This window comes from Clavelina lepadiformis, chromosome 2, assembly GCF_947623445.1.
Source record: "Clavelina lepadiformis chromosome 2, kaClaLepa1.1, whole genome shotgun sequence".
Classification (NCBI taxonomy): Eukaryota; Metazoa; Chordata; class Ascidiacea; order Aplousobranchia; family Clavelinidae; genus Clavelina; species Clavelina lepadiformis.
Window position 1 is genome coordinate 13,426,118 of NC_135241.1, and position 23,894 is coordinate 13,450,011.

Sequence of the window (23,894 nt, forward strand, 5' to 3'; positions counted from 1 at the left end):
AAGCGTAATTTTTTTGTAAACTGCTACATTTCGATCATTTTTTTACCATAAAAGTGCTGAGTTATGACATTTTTCTGTACATTACTGCATTAGTTCTCTCTGTTTCTATTTCTATGATGTAAAAATACAAATTCAATTATCCGTTTTTCTTGCTTATCCGGTCAGATTTTTGAAAACATTGACCTAACTTGACCGGATAATCGAGGAAGTACTGTAATACTATCATTAACAAATATAGTACGTCCGAACGTAACAATTGTTTGAAATGTTCCCACGTACCAATTAGGAACAGTACGTTTCTTATGATGTCACATGAACAGTATGCATAACAACTTTTTTCATCTTCATTATCTACTATGATATTTAGAGATAATCGATATAGTGTTTAAAATGTTTGAACTATGTAGAGGAACTTGAACAATCGATCTCCATTTGTTTCTAATACAGCAAATATTTGTTAACCGCTTTGCAAGTGGTTAACATGTCTTTCCAAAACCAAATACTACGCACACATGCAATTCAGCAACACAGGGGCCGATAAAATCACACATTTTTCGATTAATTATACTGTAATTTTGCTATGGCTACAAGCAGGATTCTTGTCAATTGACTCAATATAATCTGTTTCACAACAATCATGCACAAGTGTGATTAGGTACACATAGAAACACGGGACATTCGTGATACTGAACCAACTTGACGTGACAATGAAACGACTGAGTATACAACAATGGCATACGGTAGGTTTTGCGTTTATTATTATTAAATGTTACATGATTCTACATTTCACTTGATTACCAACACATTTTCCACTATCACGGAACATCGATAAACAATTAAAATTCACGCGTAACACTAAACAGTGCACTTGAAGGTGGACAGTTTTTATGGTACTGAGCTCTCATTTACTACTTCAGATAACGCAAAACATAGTAGGCCTATCGATAATAATAATAGCAATAACAAAAATTTGGGGAAACATCAATAGCTTAAATAAGTAATCAAAACTATCTCTTGCGTGAAGTGAAGTTTGGTTTTGCAGTACCGTATGATATGACGATGACATATCAGAAACGAAGCGATTCAGTTACTGCAATAAACACTCTTAATACTGTACTGTAAAATGATAACTCTAAAACGAACTAAAATGATAGAAACACGGCAAAGATAAGACATACCACACTAGGGAAAGAATATAAACGATTTTACTCATATTCGTCAAATACGAGTAATTAACATTGTTTGTCGGCCGAGTACTCGGACATGACGTCACAATTAAGAACATGACTGCATCTCATAGCTTAATATCGAAAAACAACAAAAGGAAAAATTATTTCTTGCTAATATAATTGTGACACTTCTTTGATATTGGTCTCATCCTAACTAAGGAACACATGAGCTTTACAGGAACGGACGTTGGCATCGGAGCATGTCCATTTCTTGACTCCGCCAGAAAGAGAGAAAGTGGCATACGATATTAAACTAATTTTTGCAAGCTGTTTTAGAAGTAGCCTTACCGAGACGTTGGTTGGCACAGAACTATCATAAACACGTCAGAAATTAAACTCAGTTTTTACTGGGTGTTTCAAAAGTAAACTGTTTGTATATGAATTGTGGTCATGTCTAATAGCCGTAATAAAAGTCACTATAATCATGAACTAATAATGTAATGAATTATCCCAACGTAAAACCTAAACTAACACGTGCTGCTAGCAAATAAGGTAAAATTAATTTTAAAATTGTGTTAGTAAAGTCGATATTGTGACTTGACAGCAATTTGTCGTTCATACACTCGGAACTTGAGTTGGCTGTGGGTGTACATATGTTATGTAGAACAACACTATGCATGACATGCATTGGGCGATACTCGATTGAATCCGATCATAGGAAATATACCAATACTCGGCTAACTTGGAATACTACATTTCTACTCGTCTCTTTAGTACCACAAAGTTAAAATACAGTGCAAACTATCAACTGAAATAATCATAAACGACAAAAGTGAACCTATACAGACACATTACTGCCGAAAACAAAATGTTGAAGAAATGCTTTATGCCAATATGTGGCTTCATTACTTGCATCACTTTAATATCATCAATTGAACTTTCGCCACCAAGTTTCTAGCCGACTTCAAAATCTCCTTAGCGTTGTGCTTTTCAGCCATTTCTACGAACAGAATAACAACTAAAAATGGCATCAAAACAGATGTTGCACCAAGTTTCAATCTACCAACAAACCGTTAAAAAATTTTATGATGTCAGTAGGATCCATGTCGTTTTCCAAGATAATTTCGCGATAACTTTGCAGCATAGCAAGAGCAAAAAAAAGTACGAAGTGTTTTGAAGAACAATAGCGGGCGGCCCAAATACACTCCCAAACTGCAAACACATCATCATTGTAAGATAGCTCTGCAAAAATAATTACGCGTTATTAAAGTTAAAATATGTTTTCTGTTAATTTTTGGGTGTGCAGAAGCAAATAATCAAATAGGACTTGGTCAACAAGTTTATGGGAAAAAAAGTTGTCTGTAATATGTAGTGGTTAAGCAACTATTGCCAAAAATGTGTTCCAAAAAATACAATTATTAGAAATAGCAATATGCATAATGGTAATGCATTGATCAAGTTTGAATAGAACATTTTCTATAACTGCAAGACATAAGTAAGCTTAAATCGTAATTTAATGCCTGACAGTAAAATTTTGTTTAATTTAATCTAACCTAACTTACATTAGGTGTGTTTATATGCCTAATGATAAAGATATGTGTTAAGTGAAAGTTCACTAAGCCCAGTCAAGAGCCAGTAATTGCCGGATAGACACGGATATTTCGCCAGTTAGCCTATATGTATCTGTGGACTGTGACATTTCCATGCTGAAAACGCCTTCAGCCTGTAGTAAAGTGATGGTTATAACTTATTCAATGAGCTATCCTGTGACCACCACCCTCCTGGAAACGTTTAGTGTAAAAGACGCCGCAATCAGTCGCAGCGATGATAAGCGCATTTGCACCTAGAGATACGCTCTAGATTCAGATTGGACCGAACAGTTTTTAGGTTTCAGAAATAAAAAAATTCGCAAACTTCTTGACTAAAGTTAATCCACTGTCTGATCACGATATTGTAATTATGGGCACCGAAGAAATAACTGCAAATAAAACAGAAAAAGGCGCGTGGAAGAACAATTTTACTGCTTTTAAAAACGGAAATTTTCCCAGGAACCTTAACCAAAAATGGCCATTGTGGTGCATTTTTTATCACGATACAACGGTGTAGTGAAGTATAAATAAACAGCTTGCCATCAAACATTCCAAAATTTCTGCACATAAGTTACGTGAAAAAGAATCCGAGCTAGAAAACAATCTTCACAATATCGATACGTCGGTCGTTGGTAGATGATACTTTCAAAAATTATCTTAATGTGAAAAATGTATTGAGCAACTTTCACTGTGAAAAAGCCTATAACAACAATAACATATGGACGTAAACGGCAAAACAGACCTAAATCAATGAATTAACCAATAAAAACGGTATACCGCATGAAGCAACTTCAGAACTTTTAAAAATTGTGCACATTTTTTTCAAAATTTACATGTGCCACAACACACGTCAAATAAAGACCAACGCAACTTCTTATGTTGTAAATGGTTCCACGACATATGGCCGCGGGAAAATGACCGCGAACAAACTCACCGAGGACAACTGAACGTGACGTAAATTGACCGCGAACAAACTGACTGTGATGTAAATTGACCGCGAACAAACTAACCGGGAACAGACTTACCGGAACGAAAATTGACCGGGAGGTAAATTGACCGTGGGAGTCCTGACGTACAGCTTCAATCTGACAATTTACTTAACTAAAGTGTCCATTGTTATTGCAATGAGTCCATTGTTACTACATGAGATAGGCTACAACGCATTGTTTCATAATCTCATCAAACAACTCGTCTAGACCGGGAAAATGCATGTAACAATAGGAAATCTATGAATAAAGGTGAAAAACCCGTAGGGTCACCCTACACCCTACAAGGGGCCAAAAAACTCTACGAGTGGCAACCTTGACTGCAATACACATACTAAATTACTAAATTGGATAGTGACTAGATAGCGACTAGAATACTAGATAGTGAATTAGAATTTTGACCTTTTGACGGCCAATTTGTCGCCGGTTAATTTGATCGCCGGCCAATTTATCGACGGTTAATTTGATCGCCGGCCAGTTTACGTCACGGTTAATTTGATCGCCGGCCAATTTGTTGCCGGTCAGTTGTCCACTACCAGTTGTCGCCGGTGAGTTTGTTCACGGCCATATGTCGTGATCCCGTTGTAAATTACCTCACTGTCAGCAGAGGACAGAAAGTAATTCAAGCAGATGCAAGAGACGATGATATATATACAGCGCCATTAAATAAGTATACCCAAAGAAGAAAAGCCAGAGCCCAATGGCTTTCGTGCGGAGTTTAATCACGAATGTTGGGGCTACACCAGGTAGGAGATTTTTAGAAATTGTTAAAACATGGTATAAAAATGCACATATGCCTAAACGTAACAACGAAGCTCTAATTACCTTGATCTATTGTATATAAAAGGGAAGCGCAAAACAATTTGAAAAAATATAGATCCAATTCGCTTTTGAATTATGACGTTATGATATAATTGGCACTAAACAAACGATAACGAAAGATCTCAACTGCTGCTGATTCAACAGTTTTCAACTCACTTAGAAATATTAGGTACGATAATTGGCAACCCACACAACAACGCAGCCTGGGTTTCGCCTCTTGCACAAATGCAGTTTGAGGTAAAACGGCCGAAAGACATTCCTTCCGCCTTTGCAGTCAAAAGTGCTTTGGTAAGGCCAAAATTAATGTTCTCACGTCTTCGCCCCTTACACAGACAAAGCTTGCCTTTTTGGCTCGGACGCTCCAGTCAATATGCTCGTGAAATATTTCCGCATCGTCTCTCCGTTGTAAAGCACCAAAATTGTCGCCACGAAACGTCATTACATTACTCATTATTCATGAAAATGACTTTTTTAATGCACAAAGGATAATTATTACCGCCCTTAAAAGTCACCTTTCGAACGAAAAGAAATTTACTGACTAATATAACTCAACGCAACAAAAGCTGGGTACTTATCTTCTATTTGTAAATGTTGTCGAAAGGAAAGATTTGTTGTAGAACCTACCTTTAGTTTGAAATAAAAGCTTAACGTATTGTGGTATAATATATTTGGTTATTGGGTTTTTATCTAATCCGATCTTATTCCAATACGTTTTCATAAGGTGTCGTGTGTCCAGTAGGCTACAGAAACACTCCTAACTTAAGTTATCAGTTAAGCGTACATTGTAATAAATTAAGTTCTCTGAATAGTTAACTTATTTAACGTTTCGGATAAAGACATTATCACCGAAAGATAAACACGACATATAAATTCTGTACATTCCTTTCACTAAACACTCTATGAATACTTGGTAGATATTCATTATACTATATCCGGTAGAGATAGACATTCAGTTATCTACCATTACACACTTGCGCATGTCTCAGAGGTCGATGTCTGCATGCACTTCTATATTTGCCGGTGAAGGATAATAAAGCAAGGACTAAAAACAATTAAATGGCACATATACCAATCGACAACAAAAAATGATCACGTGACTAGATTTTGACATGTCCCTGTTAACTAATGAGAAAGTCGTTCTTGGTCTAGAAACTTGCTCATTATGCCTAGTTGTAAAATCTCAGATATTGTTTGTTTATATGACGTATGTAATCGTCATCCTAAAATACTCTTGGGAGAAGTCAGTTATCAAAGTAAGATTCTAGGACGAGGTTAAAGTTTGTGCAATAAAACCAATCTGTTTGACTCTGACGTCATTTTTATGGCAAGGGCAAAATTTACAAAGTAATATTTTTTCATAATTTAGCAAAAAACTAAAAAATATCAATCTTGTAAGCCTATAATCCGGATATAGCATATGGTTAATAACTGGCAGCGTCAACCGCCAAGCTTGCAGAGAGACAAGAAAAATATTGTAATTAGCTCCACAATTCGCTGTAACCTGTGTTGTTACTACAAAAACCGTTTTTGAGCAGTAGCTTGCGCTTGAACCATGTTTGAAGACCAAACAATTAGGTGACGTCACAACGTCCACTCAACCCACAGTTTTTTGAATACGGTTTTGTCAAAACTCGTTAACGGAAAAAGATAGAAAAATTGCGATTACATTTTCGGCGTATTTTTATCCATTCTTAGAAAATAAGTTGAAAATGAATTCAGTTCCCCTTTAACCGTCCACTAATCTCTGTAAGCTGGTCCGCAGTGTGACCTCCACAATGGTTGTTGTTCAAAACAAAATACAGAAATAGACAAGAGGTGGACAGGGGATTGTGGTTTGTCCAGCACTTCATCACGTATCAAACTACTTCCGGACAATAAACAAGCCCATTCGTCCTATTAGGACGCTGCAATTATAAAACGACAAGCAAAATGTGAAGAATTCATGAAGTAAAGTAAATGGTTTCACAAAAGTACGTTTTTCATTTTTGTTAAAAGCAATATGTGAGATCGAGATGGAACGCGGTTTTATCTCTAAAGGTGAAATTGTGTCATGAAGTATAAAAGTTTCAGAACCACTGGTTTACGCTATTCTACTTTTGGACAGTTATTACTGTCCCTACATTGAAAAATATCGTTAATACTTGTTGGACCCATGCATGGTAATGAAGGAGGAGAAAGGAAATAAAATATCTTTATTCAGTTTTCCTAACGACAAAAATATTGGAGAAATGAGTGAAACCTGTGAAGTTGCAAATCGAAAAGGCTGCACCATAGCCCACCCATTTTCAATTTGTTGCTTTCATTTTTATAAAGATGATTTTGCAAATTATGTCAAGTATAGCACAGGTAAAACATTACATCTTGTGCTAAAAAGAACACTGTTCTAAGCATTTTTAAAATAACTGCTTCTAATGAAAACCTGTCTATACACTGAGAGGGAAGTGAGCAAAGCGCAGAGATTTTGTCAAGGTAAACCTGCAATTCAGGGAATGAGCTCAATTGCTTTGACAGTGATTACTTAAAACACTGCTGATTCATTTGCATAACTAAGTCATAGTACGAAAGTAGTAGTCTAACATATTTTGTTTATGGTTGTAGGTATTAAAGAAAATTCTTAATTGCAACACACAAATGGCAACTCTGAAAGTATGCCTCGGACAAAAAGCATCATTAACCATTGTTATTGGTCAGCTTTTCCTTACATGGCCAACTCAAGACGGTAATTGTAAAATGCGTAAGTACATACTGTACATGTCATGGTATTATATTTTTGTTCACATAAGATACTAGTTCTAGAACCCAATTTTTGTGAACAGAACTAAATTGTTACATGGCCAGTAGCCCACTATGTGCTTATCATCTATTTTGATAGCAAATGTTTCTATATTTGCATCCACAATGGAAGAGAAGCCACGATCCCCATCCGAGATGTAGCTCTAAGCTGGGGAAAATACGTTTGAAACAATGACTCAACAACACCGGGAGTCAGATAAAAACTATTCTCCTTTCCCACCACAAGTTTACAGCCACAACCAAGAGACTTCAAATGAAGAATCAAGCAGTGCAACAAACGAGAGGAATCCAAGCACTATTCTTAGCATAACCAGCGAAATACTTCAGCCTCAACAGCATCTTGCTACGAATTTGACGCCACAAAGAAGTGCTAACGACATCCACCAGTAATGTCAACCTTCAAGCATACGGCACCCACCGGAAACACTGAACTATGAAAAGTTTTTAAAAGCTCGGTTTAAAATTTTTGTGTTTTCCCTCCCCGCCCAAAACGAGTGAAACACAAAAACGTTGGGCTTTTACACCTCAAAAACCGCTTTGAAAAGAGCGGTTTAAGTTAATTAAAATCTAGAAGGTAGTTTATTGTCGCACGCATAAAGCATCTATGTTGGACACAGTGATTATTTTCTAAAATATATTTACGATGACCCGAGTCGTAGCTGTGGAAGAAATAAGGACAAAGAAGTGGATTGAAGGTGAAAATTAAACTAACTATAATAATTGATTAGATTTCATACTACTGCACAGTACCAACTTCCACTCAATCATTAGCAGCTTGTATTGCTTTGCGACCAAGATAGGTTTTTGTTTGACAAACTGGCCGTGTTTAAAAAAAAAAAAACAATGATATTACTAGATTGGTTTGAAAATACACTTCATTTACTTGGCCGTCTAAAACCTGTATAACCATCATTAGCATTTGGATAATGGTAATGAGAACACACAAGTCATATAACGCATACTGATAATAGAATGTCATTATAGCTTTCTAATAGCGAAAGAGTCATAACTATTTCAAGCTCGAGAACAAAAAATAACAACAAGTAAAAACTTTAATGCAGTTTCAATAAATTACTTGACATTTGCAAATTTTGTCTCATTAGGTACAACAGCTTACATTGAACTGAAAGAAATTGTTACTGGTCCAAACTTGATGAAAGGTGGAGCACATTGGACGAGACAAGCATTGCTAAAACGACTTCAGTTAATCTTGTGTTGATATTATTTTATTAAAGAAAGTTTCCTAGAAATTTGATGTTGCTTTCTGTTATGTCATGATAGCATTATGTAAATGTTTTTCAAAATATGTTTTATTCAATTATTATAACACTGCATAATATCTTCATGCGATGCATTTGAAAGCATAGTTATTGTATGTTGCAATAAAGCTTGTAACCCTTAAAACACTGCTACAGTTGAGGAAGTAATTAGAAAATATCAGTGTCATACAGTTTAATGCAAGAAATTTTGCAATAGTGACTCTGCGATCTCTTCTAATCAGTTCCTCTTCCATAAAAAAACTCAAACAAACTAAACTATTTTATCAAATATTTGCTAGGTACCATAAAAAGTTAATTTTCTTGAATTTTGAAGTCAATTTTTTGAGTTTTTTATTCAACAAAAACTTGCTCTAGTTATCAGTTTATAGTTACCTCGTTTAAAATCTAACAGAAACCACCGATAACAAAAGTAGAAATGGGTATAATCCTTATCTTTGTGCATATGTTCATATAACTCTTCGTCCAGGATCTGTCTCAGAGAAAAAAGTATATGGCAGAGTATTCCTACATATTTTAGTTCAACTATAACACATTTCTAAAAACTGTCAGATTAGGTAACGCTATTACAAAGCACACTCTCCCATAGATACAGTACCTGTGTAAGTAATCTCATGTTTGCAAAACGCAAATCCATAGCACCAAAGTTAGGAAAATTATCACCAAGTCTTTTCATTAGAAGTACAAAACTGCTATATACGAGACTTTCATTATCCAGAACCACGAGCAATGGGGCTGCGATGTCACACATACCCTAAAAAGTTTAAGTACTTTAATGCGAGGAAAAAAATTAAACTATTCAGGAGTTGTCAGAAAATATAGAGGGAAAGATACCACTGCTGTTACTCATTGGCATTGATTTTGACAAGACAAGCCATGAAAGATTTAACAACTGGCATGAACTAGACTACAGTGAAGTAGACCTAGACTTTGCAGATGACATTGCATCATCGGCACTGCGTTACTATTGCTCTAGCAAAGGAAGTGACAAAAGTAGGATTAAGAATTAACTGCCAAAAGACGAAGATTCTTCAAATTGGTTACCATGACTCAGTTTTATCAAAGGTAAATCAAGAAGAAAGAGAAGATGTAACTTCACTTACCAGGGCAATGTCATTAAAACAGAGGAAATGCATATTTTAAATGCCAAGTTGGATGAGTAGCTGCAACATTCTGCCATATGCATACAAGTCCCTCTATCAGCAGACATATGAAGATCCACATCTATGAAACTATTATGATATCATCTTACTCACTGCTAAGTATGAAACAGGGAGGATAAGAGCAAAGACTGCCCATCTGCTTAACGCATTCTATCAAAGGTGTCCACGCAAGTTACTTGACATAAGATGGAAAGATCACATTACAAACGTGGAAATGCTTGAAAGAGCAAAAATGAAAGAGCTTGAAAGAGCAGGGAAACAGCTCCCGAATCAGCAATTTCTTGAACACTACCAGGAGGGAAAAAAAACGAAAACTCATGAACATTTGGCGACGAACCTTTTTAGACAGCCTTAAGGAATTAAAAATCATTTAGAAGGAAGTAAAAGAGTGCGCGGAAAAATAAGTGGAACATAAATAACTTGCAGTCTGATGAGTAAGCCGACTGCATCAAGGGATTTCATAACATCTGATGAAGCAAGCTAAAACACGTGTTTCTGATTAACTAAAAGTTCACCTTTAGAGTGATATCTGTAATATGGTGAGCTTATTATACAAATAAGACATGCCAAACACAAGAGAAACCTAAGAATGTTAGAATGGTTCACGATGGCTTCTAGAAGTATATGTGGCACTTTTGCAACACAGAGATTACTGAATTTTATGCAACAATAAGAATTTACAACACGATTAGAAGGTTTCGTTACTCTTGACGTTGTCTTAAATTTATGACTACTACAAGTGGAAGTTGGAGTATTTTAATCCACCCATAAGTCTCTGGGCTAAGCCACTATAGGTTTCTGGCACAATGATGCTTGTCAAAGTAGTCTTTTTTGTCATGCCTGTTCTCTTTTTGACAATTCGAAAATCTTTTTGGTTAAGTCCACTGTGATATCAACTTATGAGGGATCACTAATGTTGTAATGCAAAGCTGCTTTCCCATAAGAAGTTGAGATGGAGAAAAAACCACATTTGAGAAGTGTTGACCAGTAGGCAAAGAATGCTAAATAAGGATCATCGTTCACTTCTAAGAAAGTAAGGGCTGCTCATGGATGTTTGGAGCTGTATTTGTAAGAAAATTCAAAAAACACAAAATAAATGCGGGGCCATTATATGAAATGAATTTCTCAGGTATACTATGGGGAGCAAAGATTAACTGCAAGTGGTTAACGACCATGCTTGCACAAGAGTCACCACTGCGCAGAAAAATTTCAATATACTTTGAATAACAATAGACCACATAAACATAAATACTGTGTGAATAATAAATACTTCCATGTGAACAAATCGAAACCAAATTTTTGAAAGGGTAAGCTGGTAGATTGCTAGGTATTATTGGTTCCGTTGCTTGCCTGCAGTTTTGGACACAAATACTACAATTCTTTACATAAGAAAATATATCTTTATTAATACTTGGCCAACAGACTGATTTTTTGGCTCTCTTGCGACACTTGTATAAACCTTAATGTTCAAATTGTACTTAGCGAGAAGTTTTGTTGAAAAGAGGAGGGTGTCATGAAACACGTTCCGTTAAGCAGTGAGTCGAGACGAAATGATATGTTTGGTGATTCGACGGAAAATGTACGGTATTGCAATATTCAATAACTTTAGAACAAATCTCATCCTTACAAAACTCTTTGGATTTCTTCCCTGATGTCGTTGCTATAATGCAAAAAAACAACTTAATTATCGTGGTAACGAAACTTTCTGAATTCATCGTGTAGTTGTTTATCACAATTTATTGTCAAATTGCTTTGAGGTAATCTTACCAAGGCATTTTCTGTGACCAGCTTTTCCCCTGCAATATGTACAATGTCAAAAGGAAACCATTAAAGTCACATACGAAATCAATGAAGTTGAGGAAAAGGTTTATCTGATTATTTTTGCTGAAAATATTAATTAAGTGCTTGTGGTCAGTGTGAACAGCAAATTGCAAACCTAACAGATATTAATTAATTTTAAAACTTTTCACTTCCAGAAGCAAATGCGACAAAGTGCGACACACTTTCAATTCCCTGCAACAAAATGGCGACAAGACAATAAGACAAGGCATCTATAGACAACAGTTTAATTTTTTTTGAGTTATAAAGAGCAATATTTGGAGAGTTTGTTAAACACTTTTTGAGAAGATTAAGTGAGTTCGATGTATCATCCCAGTGAAATTCTGAATCCTTCCTGACGAGCTCTCGCAATGGCAAGGTAATGTCAGCCAGACCAGGAAGAAATATTGAATTTTGATTGGCTATACCAACAACCTGGGCACATTGCTGACATCTTTCGGACCTGGCTTATTAGAAATAGCTAAATTTTCTTCTGGATCTGCGCTGATGCCTCTGACGTCAGTTATGTGTTCAAGGTACCTTAAGGAAAGCTTTGAACATTCACGCTTATTATCAAAAGTAACTCATTAATCTTTTTAAGAACACTCACTACTCGTTCATCATGTTATTTTTTTGTAGATCCAAATACAATTACATTGCTCATGCCGCAAAAACAACTTCTAGACTGTGCAAGATGCTTGACATCTACAGTTAAAAACGTTCTGGGGATGATTTCATTGTAAAGGATAAGCAATTGAAGCATTATCTTCCCAGTTATATACCAAAACAGTAAAATGCCTATAGACTGGTGTAATCATCAGTTTTGGCAAACTTAATATTGTTTGTTTGAATATACAGTCGAATCCGCTTAATTCGGACACCGGATAACCCGGACAACCGCTTTATTCGACCAAAATGCTCGGGAACGGAACAAAAGTAAAAATTGAACGTAAAAAACTCCTGTTAATTCGGACAATTCTCCGCTTAATTCGGACACATGTTCGCAATTCCATCGTTAGGTTATGAAACTTATGACACAATAAACAGTACTTCGTTCGTTTTAAGACAAGATGCAATTGCATTATGAGCGATTATGGTGAAACAATGACGATCCATGCAGTAACAATCGACAATGAACTCATATAAGGCCGTGCCAGCTTCATAGTCGCTTTTACTTCGTTACAATCGCGTCCATCTTGAAGGACAAAATTGTACAGAAAAGTTTAGGACAAAAAGTGAAATTGCTCACTAAAGTAAACGAAGACGTTTTATGCGATCAGTGCCAGTTACTGCAGTATAGCGCAGCTGCAATTCATTTATTACGCAACAGTACAGTATTTTAAATGCGATTTTTGCCTTTACGCATGACCATGAAACGAACAATTGATTTTCCGCTTAATTCGGACAAAGCCGTTTCTCCGCTTAATTCGGCCAAAAGTGAGCGGAACCAAAGTGTCCGAATTAAGCGGATTTGACTGTATAACCGACTTTTAAAACAACTTAAAACAATTTTTCACTTGACGATTGCTTAAACAAAAATTTAAAGACAAATTGGACAAAACAGCAGTAAAGCTCAAATTGGGTAATACTACATATTACAAATCTCATGCATCAACTGATATACAGTATACACAAACCTGTAAGTATCCAACTTCCATATGACACCACACATAAGAACATATTACATTTCTTAATTTATCTAAGTTTCTTGATTCTGAAAAGTAACTGTGATTTCGATCACATCGGTGAACATCTTTCTCTATTCTGTGCAGGTTGAGCGCAAACTGTTCGAGAAATTCAATCTGCAATTAATCAATTATGCTGAATAAATCACTTGAAGGGCTACTCCAGCAAATATTTTTTGTTTCCAGTAACCAATGTAATTGTAAGCAGATTGTGCATTTAGGTGTTGCTATAACACTTTAGTTGAGACAAACCAAATCATTTATTTATTAATTTGCTATTAACTCAAATTGTAATCGACTTGTCTGTCGCCTGCAATGACTAACTTTAAACCAATTTAGAATTTAATCTAATTGAAAATTAGTTATGTCAATAAGAGACTGTACCATTAACTAAATATTGTTCACTGTTATAAACAAAATCACAATGGCAAATCATAATACAATAAATGCATATAACATGTGCTGTATTGCATAATTATTAATTAAATAGCAAAACTATTAGGAGTATCAGAATGATTAATACGAATACGGCGAATACTTTCAAAACCTTGGCAAATTGCTGCGCACAGTTTTGCTAGGTTTGTTACATGAAAAATTGATCACATGGAAAATTTTGCAAAAAAAATCAGTCATAATTAGCCCCTATTCCTACAGTGCAGAATTCTTGTGCAGATCTGATGATAATTGTAATGTTATTAGTGTTCTTTATTGTGTGTTTACCAACAGACGCTGTGCTATACTTTGGTCGTGTTCAGTAAACACCACCCATCTCTATTACTTCCGAATTACGTCAGCTGCTACCACAAGGCACAATGAGTTCTCTCTACCTTCAGTCTAGTTCTAGCATTGCTTTCATTTCATTGTGAATCAACAATATAACTATACTCAAATACAGTGTCAGTTTGGTTATCATACTGTGATGCTCAACAAGTCTATCAGTGGTTAACGAACATGCATGTTAACGAAGTCAGATAAACGAACGATCAAAAAATCAAATAGTTATTCACAACCAAGAATCCTAGTTGATACAGTCCGATCAAACTCACGACATCATTTTAATTTGACTTGAGCGTCAATCTTTCTCAGCCATGTAAATAAGCTTATTGAGGCCAGAGCAATCTTTGAATCCTTTTTTTTCATTGAGCAAAGCACCAAATCGCAGCTACATTTTTTTAAGTGTAATACACAAAACTAATTTATGTGAAACAGGCACCATTGTTTTAAAAAAGCCAAGAAAAATGCAAATAACTTTATAAAAATTTTCAGTGTGTATGTTGTGTACTGTTAACAAAATGACCAAATGATAATAAACTTACAGGAAAATTTTTTTCGACGGGATCAGTTGACACATCTGTCTTCGAGCTGACAAAACTAAATTTTTCAGCATTTGTGACATCACCAGTATCTGAAATTTCACTGCAATAAAAGGTCAAAAATTATACTGAGCAAGTAATTTGAAAACTTTAATTAACGCTCACTAACAAAAATTCCCTAAGCCCACTACTACATTTGAGACCAGTGTTTCAATTAGTGACCCCTTTTCATAGAGTTCATGCTTCCGATGGCCTCCTTCCCAGCCATCTCACTGTCACAACAAGAATTGTATTTCCAGATAACACTTTTATTTGTAAAAAATGTTAAATTGCTGCATTAGCTTATTTATAAAAATTACACTAATTTACAAAATGTTCTGAAAATTCCCGAACAACTTCAAAAGGGTCACCAGAATCAATGTGAATACTAATATATCCACAAGAAGTTTGAGACTGAGAACCCTAGGTTGGAAAACACTGTGTTGGACAATATGAGACTAGTATAACGTATTAACCCTAACCAACAAATTTAAACTTTAGTAATTTAGATAATGTAACTTTTTGTCTTTTTGCTATTTCTCAAATACAAAAAATGCTACAAAAAATGTTGATGGCAATAAATGAAAATCACTCACTGCTCTTCCATAGCAACTATGAGCTCACATTTTTTCTTAACTAAACTCATAGTTTTGGTTGAGAATTCGGCGCTAGGATATGAAGGGGATGTCAAACTATGGAAAGGATGATGTGCACGACTATAATCTGACTTAAATATATAACAACATTAAATTAGTAAATTGCAACCGAAATCCAGTATTACATGCTTAACCAGAGCTGGGCAACCGCTTTTAAGTATTAAAAACAAAGGCAATGTTTCGCAAATTACGACTCTATGATGACAACTCAGCTCATCCGTGTGTGTGTCTCTATCATTGGTATCAGCTTAAAATACAAAGCGTTTTTATTGACATGCCATCACATATTTTAGACGCGCTTATAGTAATGTTTATTTTTCGCCATTAACTTTGCGGGGCTAAAATTGTGGTGTCTCAAATCTCAAAGCAGTCCTTTTTTCACTACATAAAATTATAGTCTTAAAGCGTTCCAAAAACTTAAAACTTTTTTTAATTCAATCTTTTGCATCCATTTTATGCAATGACAGTTTTGTTTGTGCAAAAAATGAGTGAGAAGCGAATAAAATCAGTCTAACAAAAATTTTTAATCTGATAACCTGAATAGCGTTTGAGTAAATTTTGGCTGCTGAATCCAAATCTGCAATCGGATTTATTCTATCACGTATAGATTTTGTGTTATTGAATATATTTGTCAAAAACATTGATGGATTTATCAGTGTGAAACGACTGACTTCGTGGTATGCGCGGAGAGGAGGAAAAGGAGTAGTTTAATATTTTTTTCTGTCAAACTGTCCATTTGCTTCTTTCGGAAATTTTATTACAGGTACATTATAGTCTAAAATCTTGTGTCGATTAACAATGTCATGCAGCAGAAGAAAGTGTAAGAATAATTCCAACAGTTTTTGTTATGTTTGCGTAGAGTACACTCCAGTGACACATCGTCGAAGTATTTCTTGATAGTTATTTTTGCTTAACTAACATAAGGATTTTCCCGTAAAAATAAAGCGAAAATTGTGTATCCAAAATGTAAATCTGCTTTAAAACTAGTTCCCCATGGAAACAACCTGCTGTTCCTTCACCCCCTTTACATGTAGAGCTAGAATCGGAAGAATATTCAACTGAGGATCAAATTCCAAGCAGCGAAGCATCGGAAAGTGAAGAGGTTACGGAAGGATGCAGCGCTAAAAAAGTAAATTTGGATAATCAAAGCAAGTTAAATGATCTGGTGCGAGATTCGACATTAACTAAAGACAAATCCTATGAGATATTAGGTTCACGTTTAAAGCAGTGGAACTTGCTTGAAGAAGGCACCAAAATTTCCAAGATTCGACTTCGTAACGAAAAGTTGTCATCCTTTTTTAACGTTAAAGACAACTTGAACTATAGCAAAAATATTTCTGGCTTGATGATTGAATTAGGTTACGAACATGATACTGATGAATGAAGACTCTTCATTGGCTCTGGCAAAAAGCAGTTTTGCTACATACTGGAAACGTCAAGCAATCTATTCCTGTAGCTCATGCTGTAAACATGAAGGCAACATATAAGTCTGCTAATTTTTTCAGTAGCATAGTTAACCCATATCTCGGTTGGCAAGAAAGCAGCAAAAACTGAAAAAGACGGGAGGAGCGAAAAGGACAAGGGGTGACTCTATGACCTCTCCCATCTAAGATAGGGTTAATAGTATGATTGAGGACAGTTGTTCATTAAATGCTGAGTTTGTTCAAATTGTCTCTATTCTAATTATTCATCACTTAGATCTCAAGAATGTGCCATTTTTGTTGTATATAGGTGATCGAAGTGATATGTAAAATTCAAATGAAAATTAAGAAAATGGTGGTTTCCTGTATCTCAAAAACTAGACGTGATAGAAAAAATCGGGCTTCGGATTTGAAATCAACGCCCCAAATTCAGCCAAAAACAGTTAAAAAACCCTCAAATACATGTGACAAATTTTTTTTGTTGTACAGTGTGATCTTTAAAAAGGAGCGAGCGCGCTCGTGGTTCCACTACTACTTTGAAAAAAGAGTCGCTCTCAAAATCACTCCTTAAAGAAAAAAGACATTCGTGCCCAGCTCTGTTCATAACAAAAAGAACATGAATTAAGTCTTCGATAACAAACTGATTATGCAAACAGTAGTTTCAGATCATACCGTATCGAACTCTTTTATGCAAAATTTGTAATAAATTTTACTGAGATGATACTTACAGCAGGAAAATTGCAGTATAAATTTGATGTCTGGTTACTGGGTTCGATGACACTTGATTGAGTCTGTTGTTCCCTCTGCAAAAACATATCAGAAAATATTGATTAACTTGTAATTTGTTAATAGTAATTCACTATTAAACGATTATACTTTATAAATACTTTTGAAACTAAGATTCTCTGTTTATAACCGAAAATATAAATGCTGTTGCACTTATTTCCACATAACCTTGTAACTACAGTCTGAACTTGTAAGTAAGAGAGCTTTTGAGTTATTGTTATTTCTACACTTGTGTTTTAATAGGGGTTTGCTGGGATTGATAAGGTTGATTTAATGTATTAATAATAACAGATCTGTAGCAAGCATATGCACATCGTTGTTGTTAAATTTATGCCCAATTTCTAATTGAGCAGAAGGTTGCATTGACTTCTTTTACTCAGGCTTTTATTTCACAGTCCAGTGGTTAGTCTTTCTTAGGTTACGTAAACTGCACAAATAACAAGCAGCTTTGGTAACCGGCAGTTAGTTTGCAGGAACAGAAGCATTGATTGACTCCCTGCTGAACATAATTCAAACTTCTATTCACAGCTTTTTGTCCTATATTGTCTACAACATATAAAATATTAGAGAGAATTTGTTCTTTTATGTCACAAACGGGACACAAAGCGATTAAAATTCTTTGTGTTTGTACAATTTAAGTTAATGTCAGGGCAAGAAAACTTTGGTACGTGCATTACAATGTCAGGACTGATCAGTTTCCCAGGGATTTAGCTAAAAAGCTTGCGAGCGATTGTAAGCTTTAGAATTTGATAGATTAAAAAAAAATAAATAAAAAGAACTAAATAAACAATAAGAATTTATGAATTTTTTGAACATATATGCGTTTTTTTATGACAAATCTATTTTATAAAAACATTTTTACGATCGACACATTTTTTTACAATACATTAGAAAAAGGTTGCTTTGATGAAACCAGAAAAATCTTTCATCACTTTCAATTAAAGTTTAAACAACTTCAATACAACCTTAAAGAACAAGTAAATAATAGCTATAGTACGATACACAATACAAAAGTTTGTGTAGCCTACCAAACTGAACCACTAATTGTACAATACTAAAGCCGCAGTGTGATGAATAGCTATTCAGACAAAACTATTACACGACCTTTAAATAAACAGTGCAGGCAAAAATTTGCATTCACATTACATTCCAATGATTATGTGGCTAACGGGTTAGCTAAAATTCAAAAAATCCGGATATAACCTTTATCCGAATAGTAAATATTAGGGAAAATTAACGTTAGGGCTAACCCAAAAAAGTCGCCACAGTCTATTAAAACCATGCGTATATCATGCGCTAACCCACAAACGATCCGTAGAAGACTGCTCTGTGTGTTCCCAGCGCAGCTGCAATTAACTAGTTCAGATTTAACAATTGCCACAAAGATTTTTCAAGTCTTACATTTTATGTTATTTTTCATATGGATATGGCTGCTTTGTCAGGGTGAAAAACTAGTCCCATGCCATACCTCCTCACCCAACTCTTTCAGCGATTATGGGAAAAAAGCATGTGTAGACGTAAAGATGCAGCATAAAAAGTTTGTTGAAATTTTGTACAGTTACTCATGGCAGGTTTAACCAGTTGCAAGGACTAAAAATTTAAAACATAACAAACAGTGTGTTTATTTTAAACTGTTTTTTTCAAACAGTTTCTTACACCCTGTGTGATTGCTTCTGTGTTAACTATAGCAAAAAGTGAAGAAACAAAAACACTTATAAAACCCAACTCCAATGAAACTAATAAACAAGCATTATAATCACACTATGTAGTATTGAAATGCTCTCCAATTCCATTGAATTAGGACAGGTGGATGGTCAAAAAGCAAGCCTAAGGAATGCACAGCAAACTTTAGAAGATGATAGACTATGGTGGTCAACTTAATAGTTACTTGGGACAATTGGTTTTGCTTGCCTACTGTACATATACTGTATGTCCATAAAATTCCGTTTGCAATCACAGAGATCCCATATTAAAAAAGATTTCCTTAACACATTTACTGTACTTTGTTGTATCGCATTTCATACAACTGCACTTGATTAAAAACGACTATTTTTACGATAATGGAACCTAGTCGGTTCGGTACCTGAGTGGTTAGAGTGCTGGCCTTGCAACAAAGGTGGGTTGTATTTTGTGTTTGATACCAAGTAGCGTGGTATCGTTATGCCTTGAGCAAGGCGTTTACGATGTTTGCTACAGTTCAGTGTACATAAAATAATTAAAAAAAGGGTTGCATTCGGAACTTGAACAGCTTGGTAACTAGGGTTTGAGCGATAAGGAATCATTGTCTTGTTTAAGTCGTGCAAAGACTTTTCTCCGTCTAAGGATAAAGATTATCATACAATAGTCTTCTTACATTTTTATTTGTCAAATACCTACGCAATGTTAAGTTATACTATTGACTATGGTGCTATTTAATTATGGTGTTCAATTGAATGATAGGTATGTAAATGCAAGTGTTTAGTTTAACAAGAGATCTTACAGGTTCAATAAATAACGGAGAGAGAATCGGAACAATGTAATGTTGGTATGTGGCATAGTAATGTATATGAACATTACTACCGCAAAGATTCATTTTAGAGCAACATTTGTGAGATTTTTTGCAACATTTGTGTTGGGATTGGGATTCTTATTATGATTAATTGAGACAGCAATTCGAATATATTATAAATACTGATAGAGATAAATGAATTAATGAAATACGACACACCTTGGGTTAAGATGGGGTTGATGATAACAATTTTGATCATGCGTGAGTATGGTTGGTGAAAAAAACACAAACACCAGTAAGTCATAAAATACAGAAAAGACATTTATAAGACAAAATGACCAAGAATAGTTACATATAAGTGGTTAGCGGAATAATAATGCCAATTGGATTGTTTCAAGGCTCGTTTAAGTAATACATTTGTGCTGGGACATACTTGCTGAAAACTATAAATCATGACATGTTCACTGGTGATATATACGGCTGTGATTGTAATAGATAACATCTTTAAAATTGAAAAACCTGAACAATAATCTTCTTAACTTCCAGCCATTGCATCATAATATCTTGATAATTAGTTAGTGCTACAGCATCTGTTGTTTGTTGTTCCTCTGGGCTACTTGCTGCAGAGTAATGACCAAGCAAGTATAACCAGACTATTGGACGAAGAGAAGGTTCCACTCCTCCAAAGTATACATAACGTGACAATTCTTCTATGCTACTCAGCTACATGATGAAACAAAAAAGGGTAAACAAATTATTCAACGTGGTTATTTAGAATTATGTACAGTATGTTTTCTTAAAAAGGATCAGACTTTAAGGCATACCTTTCCATCAACAAAAAGTTGTTCCCATATCTTTCTGTTTATACCATATGAAGCATCAAATGGAGTGTAATCATGAACAACAGTTTCATTTACTAGGTCTGATAAATGAGTGCGAACATTCATCAAATGGCGGCAGTAAGCCAACCAACCATAAAATGTCCGTGCTATAATCTGCTTCTGCATTGTTTTACATAGAACTTTCAATGGTGACCTAAGAAACCGCAGCCGATTTCAAATGTAAATTATGATTTAAGTTGCAGAAAGTCAGCATTGTTAAAATAACCTAATATAAAAGTTAAAAACTGCTGCAAGCAAATAACTGTGACATCATTAGCATAATCTACCAATAGTAACTACAATTAAAAAATTACGTGTGACAACTGGAAGAATGATCATTTATTTCATTTAGAGCATTCTGGTGATGTGATGAGTTTTCATTCCCAGTATACATGCCCAAATGTGACATGAATCTTTCTGATGGATGTACAATACCTGAAACAATACAGCTTTTGAAAGAAAAGTAGCTAATTAATACTACCGTATTTTACGCACCATAAAGCGCACCCGATTATAAGGCACACTGTCAATAAATTGCTTTGATTAGTTTTTTGTTCATACATAAGGCGCACGATCAATTTATGAGGAAAAAAAAGGATTTAAATTGCGCCTTACGCACCGCACCGTGCACCTTGTTACGTAATAAATGCAAGCAAGTCACAATAGTACAATGAGCAAAAGAAAAAATGAGCCTAGTGAATATCACAGTTGCTAGTTGCTTTTATCGTAGTTTATTGTGTAAGACGGTGGTTTATTTATATAATAATAGTATCGGTACTTGTTTTGAGTGTAGGCAATAAAGCACTACTTGATCCATACATTAGGCGCACCGGCTTATAAGGCGCACGATCAATTTATGAGGAAAAAAAGGATTTAAATTGCGCCTTATGGTCTGTAAAATACGGTAATGACACTAGCTTGGCTGAAGCCAATTAAAAAAAATTACAGAAACAAAGCAGACTTTCCGGAATAACAACAAAACCTGTCTCATTTGTCAAAAAATTGGGTATTACATAAACTTTTCTTTTATAACAAAAAATTTCATGAGGATGTCCTCTAGGGTACACATGATGTTTGATGTAGAAATGAATCGGCATTTAAATATGAATAAATGATTTTTTTATTGAAACTAATGCCATTTTCTGCATGTCATTCAAGCGAGATTTGGGACTTTTCTTTCTTTTGTAAATATGTATATATTCGTATATAACCATGAGCAATTTTATTGCACTACTTGTATACCCAGCGGTTGCAATAAGTGCCACAAGAGCAGGTAAAAACAATTCGAAAGAGTCTATGTAGTCAGCAACCTAAATCATCCTGGATAAGATTTTTGGTTAAATTACAGCACTGAATTAAAATAGGTTTTAAAAAATCACAATTTTTTATTACAACGTTTACTAATCTGGAGAGGTTAAATGTGGAAAAAAATACTCCCCACATCAACCTCAGCAACAGTCAATGCAGGTAATGGGCTAAGATGATTTGTAGGGATGTAACAATACAACCTTATGGCCCAGTAATATGTAGTAGTTTATTCGCCTATCTAACTTATCTATCTGAAAAAATCAGTGTTCCACAGTAATGTGGCAGCACCATGTCAAAGTCACGGCATTGGACAATTCCCTTTAAGTATAGGGTGCTTTCTCTTGAGTTGCAAAGACTTGTTCGTACCATAGTAGGTTCTATTTGCTACCACTTGGTTTGCTAAAGCATTTGGGGAAACAGGGCAGATTTTCTTGATGGATTTGCGTCCAGTCATTTTGTAAATGTTGTTCAAGGATTTGCGCAACAACTGGGTGAAATCAATATCAGCTATAGATTCCTTCCTTCTCGTTCAGTCTATCTAAAAGATCCGTGGCAGCGTCCTCGATTTCTTCAAGATCGTGCAATTCTCTCTATAGCTGCTAACGATCAGCGCATTTGTTATCCCAAGTTGGTATGCGTAAGCTGCGAAATCCTCAGGGGTGGCCTTCTTGGCTACAGCTTCTATAATCCATATGAAGAACTGGTAGGACTTGTTGAGGGTTTAATTACCTGAAACAACTAGCTCCTCTGCAACACGCTCGTGACAAAGAGAGCCAAGTCTGCTTTTTAGAAGTTTTGTCTTTAGATTGTAACCAAGCTAGCAAAGCAGACCATAGAGGATGTTATGATGAGGGATGGCCCATGTTATCTTGGGAATCTGAACAATACAGAATATCTTGGGGTGGTTCCATGTATCTGAGAGTCTAAGGTAATGTTCCGGTTGATGCTTTGCTGCCATTGGTGGCTGGGCTTGAGTAGAAAGATCTAGGTTGCTTGGTATCACAGGGTGTAAGCAAATTGTTGGTGCTTGCCAAGTTAACTAGAATGTCTCCGTTGCCATTAGCATCCGGGTAACCCCAATTTTCACGTCTGCAGTTCAAATCACCTGCAAAGATGAAAGGTTCCAAGGTTGTTTGCAAAGATGGATTATCCAACGTGTCAGAGGGAGAATGACAGATGTTTATGATTGTTACGTCTTAACTGATGAAAGTCAATTCGGTTAAGTTGTTTTCGTCTGAGTGGCCACCATGCAAAAAGCATGTATTGTCCATAATGAAGGTGGTAATGCCATTATGAGCACTGAGGATACAGCTAGCGCGACTAAAACCGTAAAGATTGAGTTGGTCCTGGCAGGTTTGGCAGAATTGGCTCTAGTTTCTAAGATGTTAGCAAATTTCGATATTTTTGGTACCTTTTAAATTTGAAGCTAGGTTGCATTTTAGCTTAAGGAACAGGCTATATTAAATATTGTAGTAAGTCTATCAGCACTAAAACCACAAGAATGAGCAAAAGCTAAAGACACAATGAGATTAGCTAAATGAAGAAGTGCTGAATAAATCTATTCTTTTCCATATATTCAACACAAAATATGCCCCATTTATTCGTCTTTTCATCAGATTCTCCTAACATATTGTAATTTGTGAGACTAAGCTTCCAATACCACATTAAAACTTGCTTGAAGTGAAAAATAAATAGCAGTA

At 35.3% G+C, this 23,894-nt stretch overlaps 1 protein-coding gene and 1 long non-coding RNA gene across 8 annotated transcripts in view; one reads left to right on the forward strand and one right to left on the reverse strand.

The window, feature by feature from the left end:
• Window positions 1-550: 550 nt before the first annotated feature.
• LOC143446550 (small G protein signaling modulator 1-like) overlaps window positions 551-23,894 on the reverse strand; it is a 53,546-nt gene continuing 30,202 nt past the window's right edge. For 4 of the 6 annotated variants that reach the window (XM_076946221.1, XM_076946220.1, XM_076946224.1 and 1 more), the window contains 11 exons: window positions 21,201-21,321; window positions 20,830-21,040; window positions 20,525-20,728; window positions 17,460-17,534; window positions 15,251-15,381; window positions 14,619-14,718; window positions 13,255-13,419; window positions 9,235-9,390; window positions 9,012-9,108; window positions 2,241-2,411; window positions 551-2,169 (listed from right to left, as the gene is read on the reverse strand). In XM_076946221.1, the coding sequence (XP_076802336.1) occupies window positions 2,084-2,169; window positions 2,241-2,411; window positions 9,012-9,108; window positions 9,235-9,390; window positions 13,255-13,419; window positions 14,619-14,718; window positions 15,251-15,381; window positions 17,460-17,534; window positions 20,525-20,728; window positions 20,830-21,040; window positions 21,201-21,321 (1,517 nt within the window). In that variant the 3' untranslated portion in view covers window positions 551-2,083. The remainder of the gene's footprint in view (window positions 2,170-2,240; window positions 2,412-9,011; window positions 9,109-9,234; window positions 9,391-13,254; window positions 13,420-14,618; window positions 14,719-15,250; window positions 15,382-17,459; window positions 17,535-20,524; window positions 20,729-20,829; window positions 21,041-21,200; window positions 21,322-23,894) is intronic. The other 2 variants (XM_076946223.1, XM_076946225.1) reach the window with 2 other exon arrangements.
• Window positions 6,591-8,706, forward strand: LOC143446551 (uncharacterized). Of its 2 annotated transcripts, none has more exons than XR_013113950.1 (3): window positions 6,591-7,035; window positions 7,165-8,054; window positions 8,463-8,706. It is a non-coding gene; the product is annotated as an uncharacterized LOC143446551 (long non-coding RNA). The 2 variants fall into 2 exon arrangements; XR_013113949.1 differs by having other exon boundaries at window positions 7,165-7,300; window positions 7,439-8,706.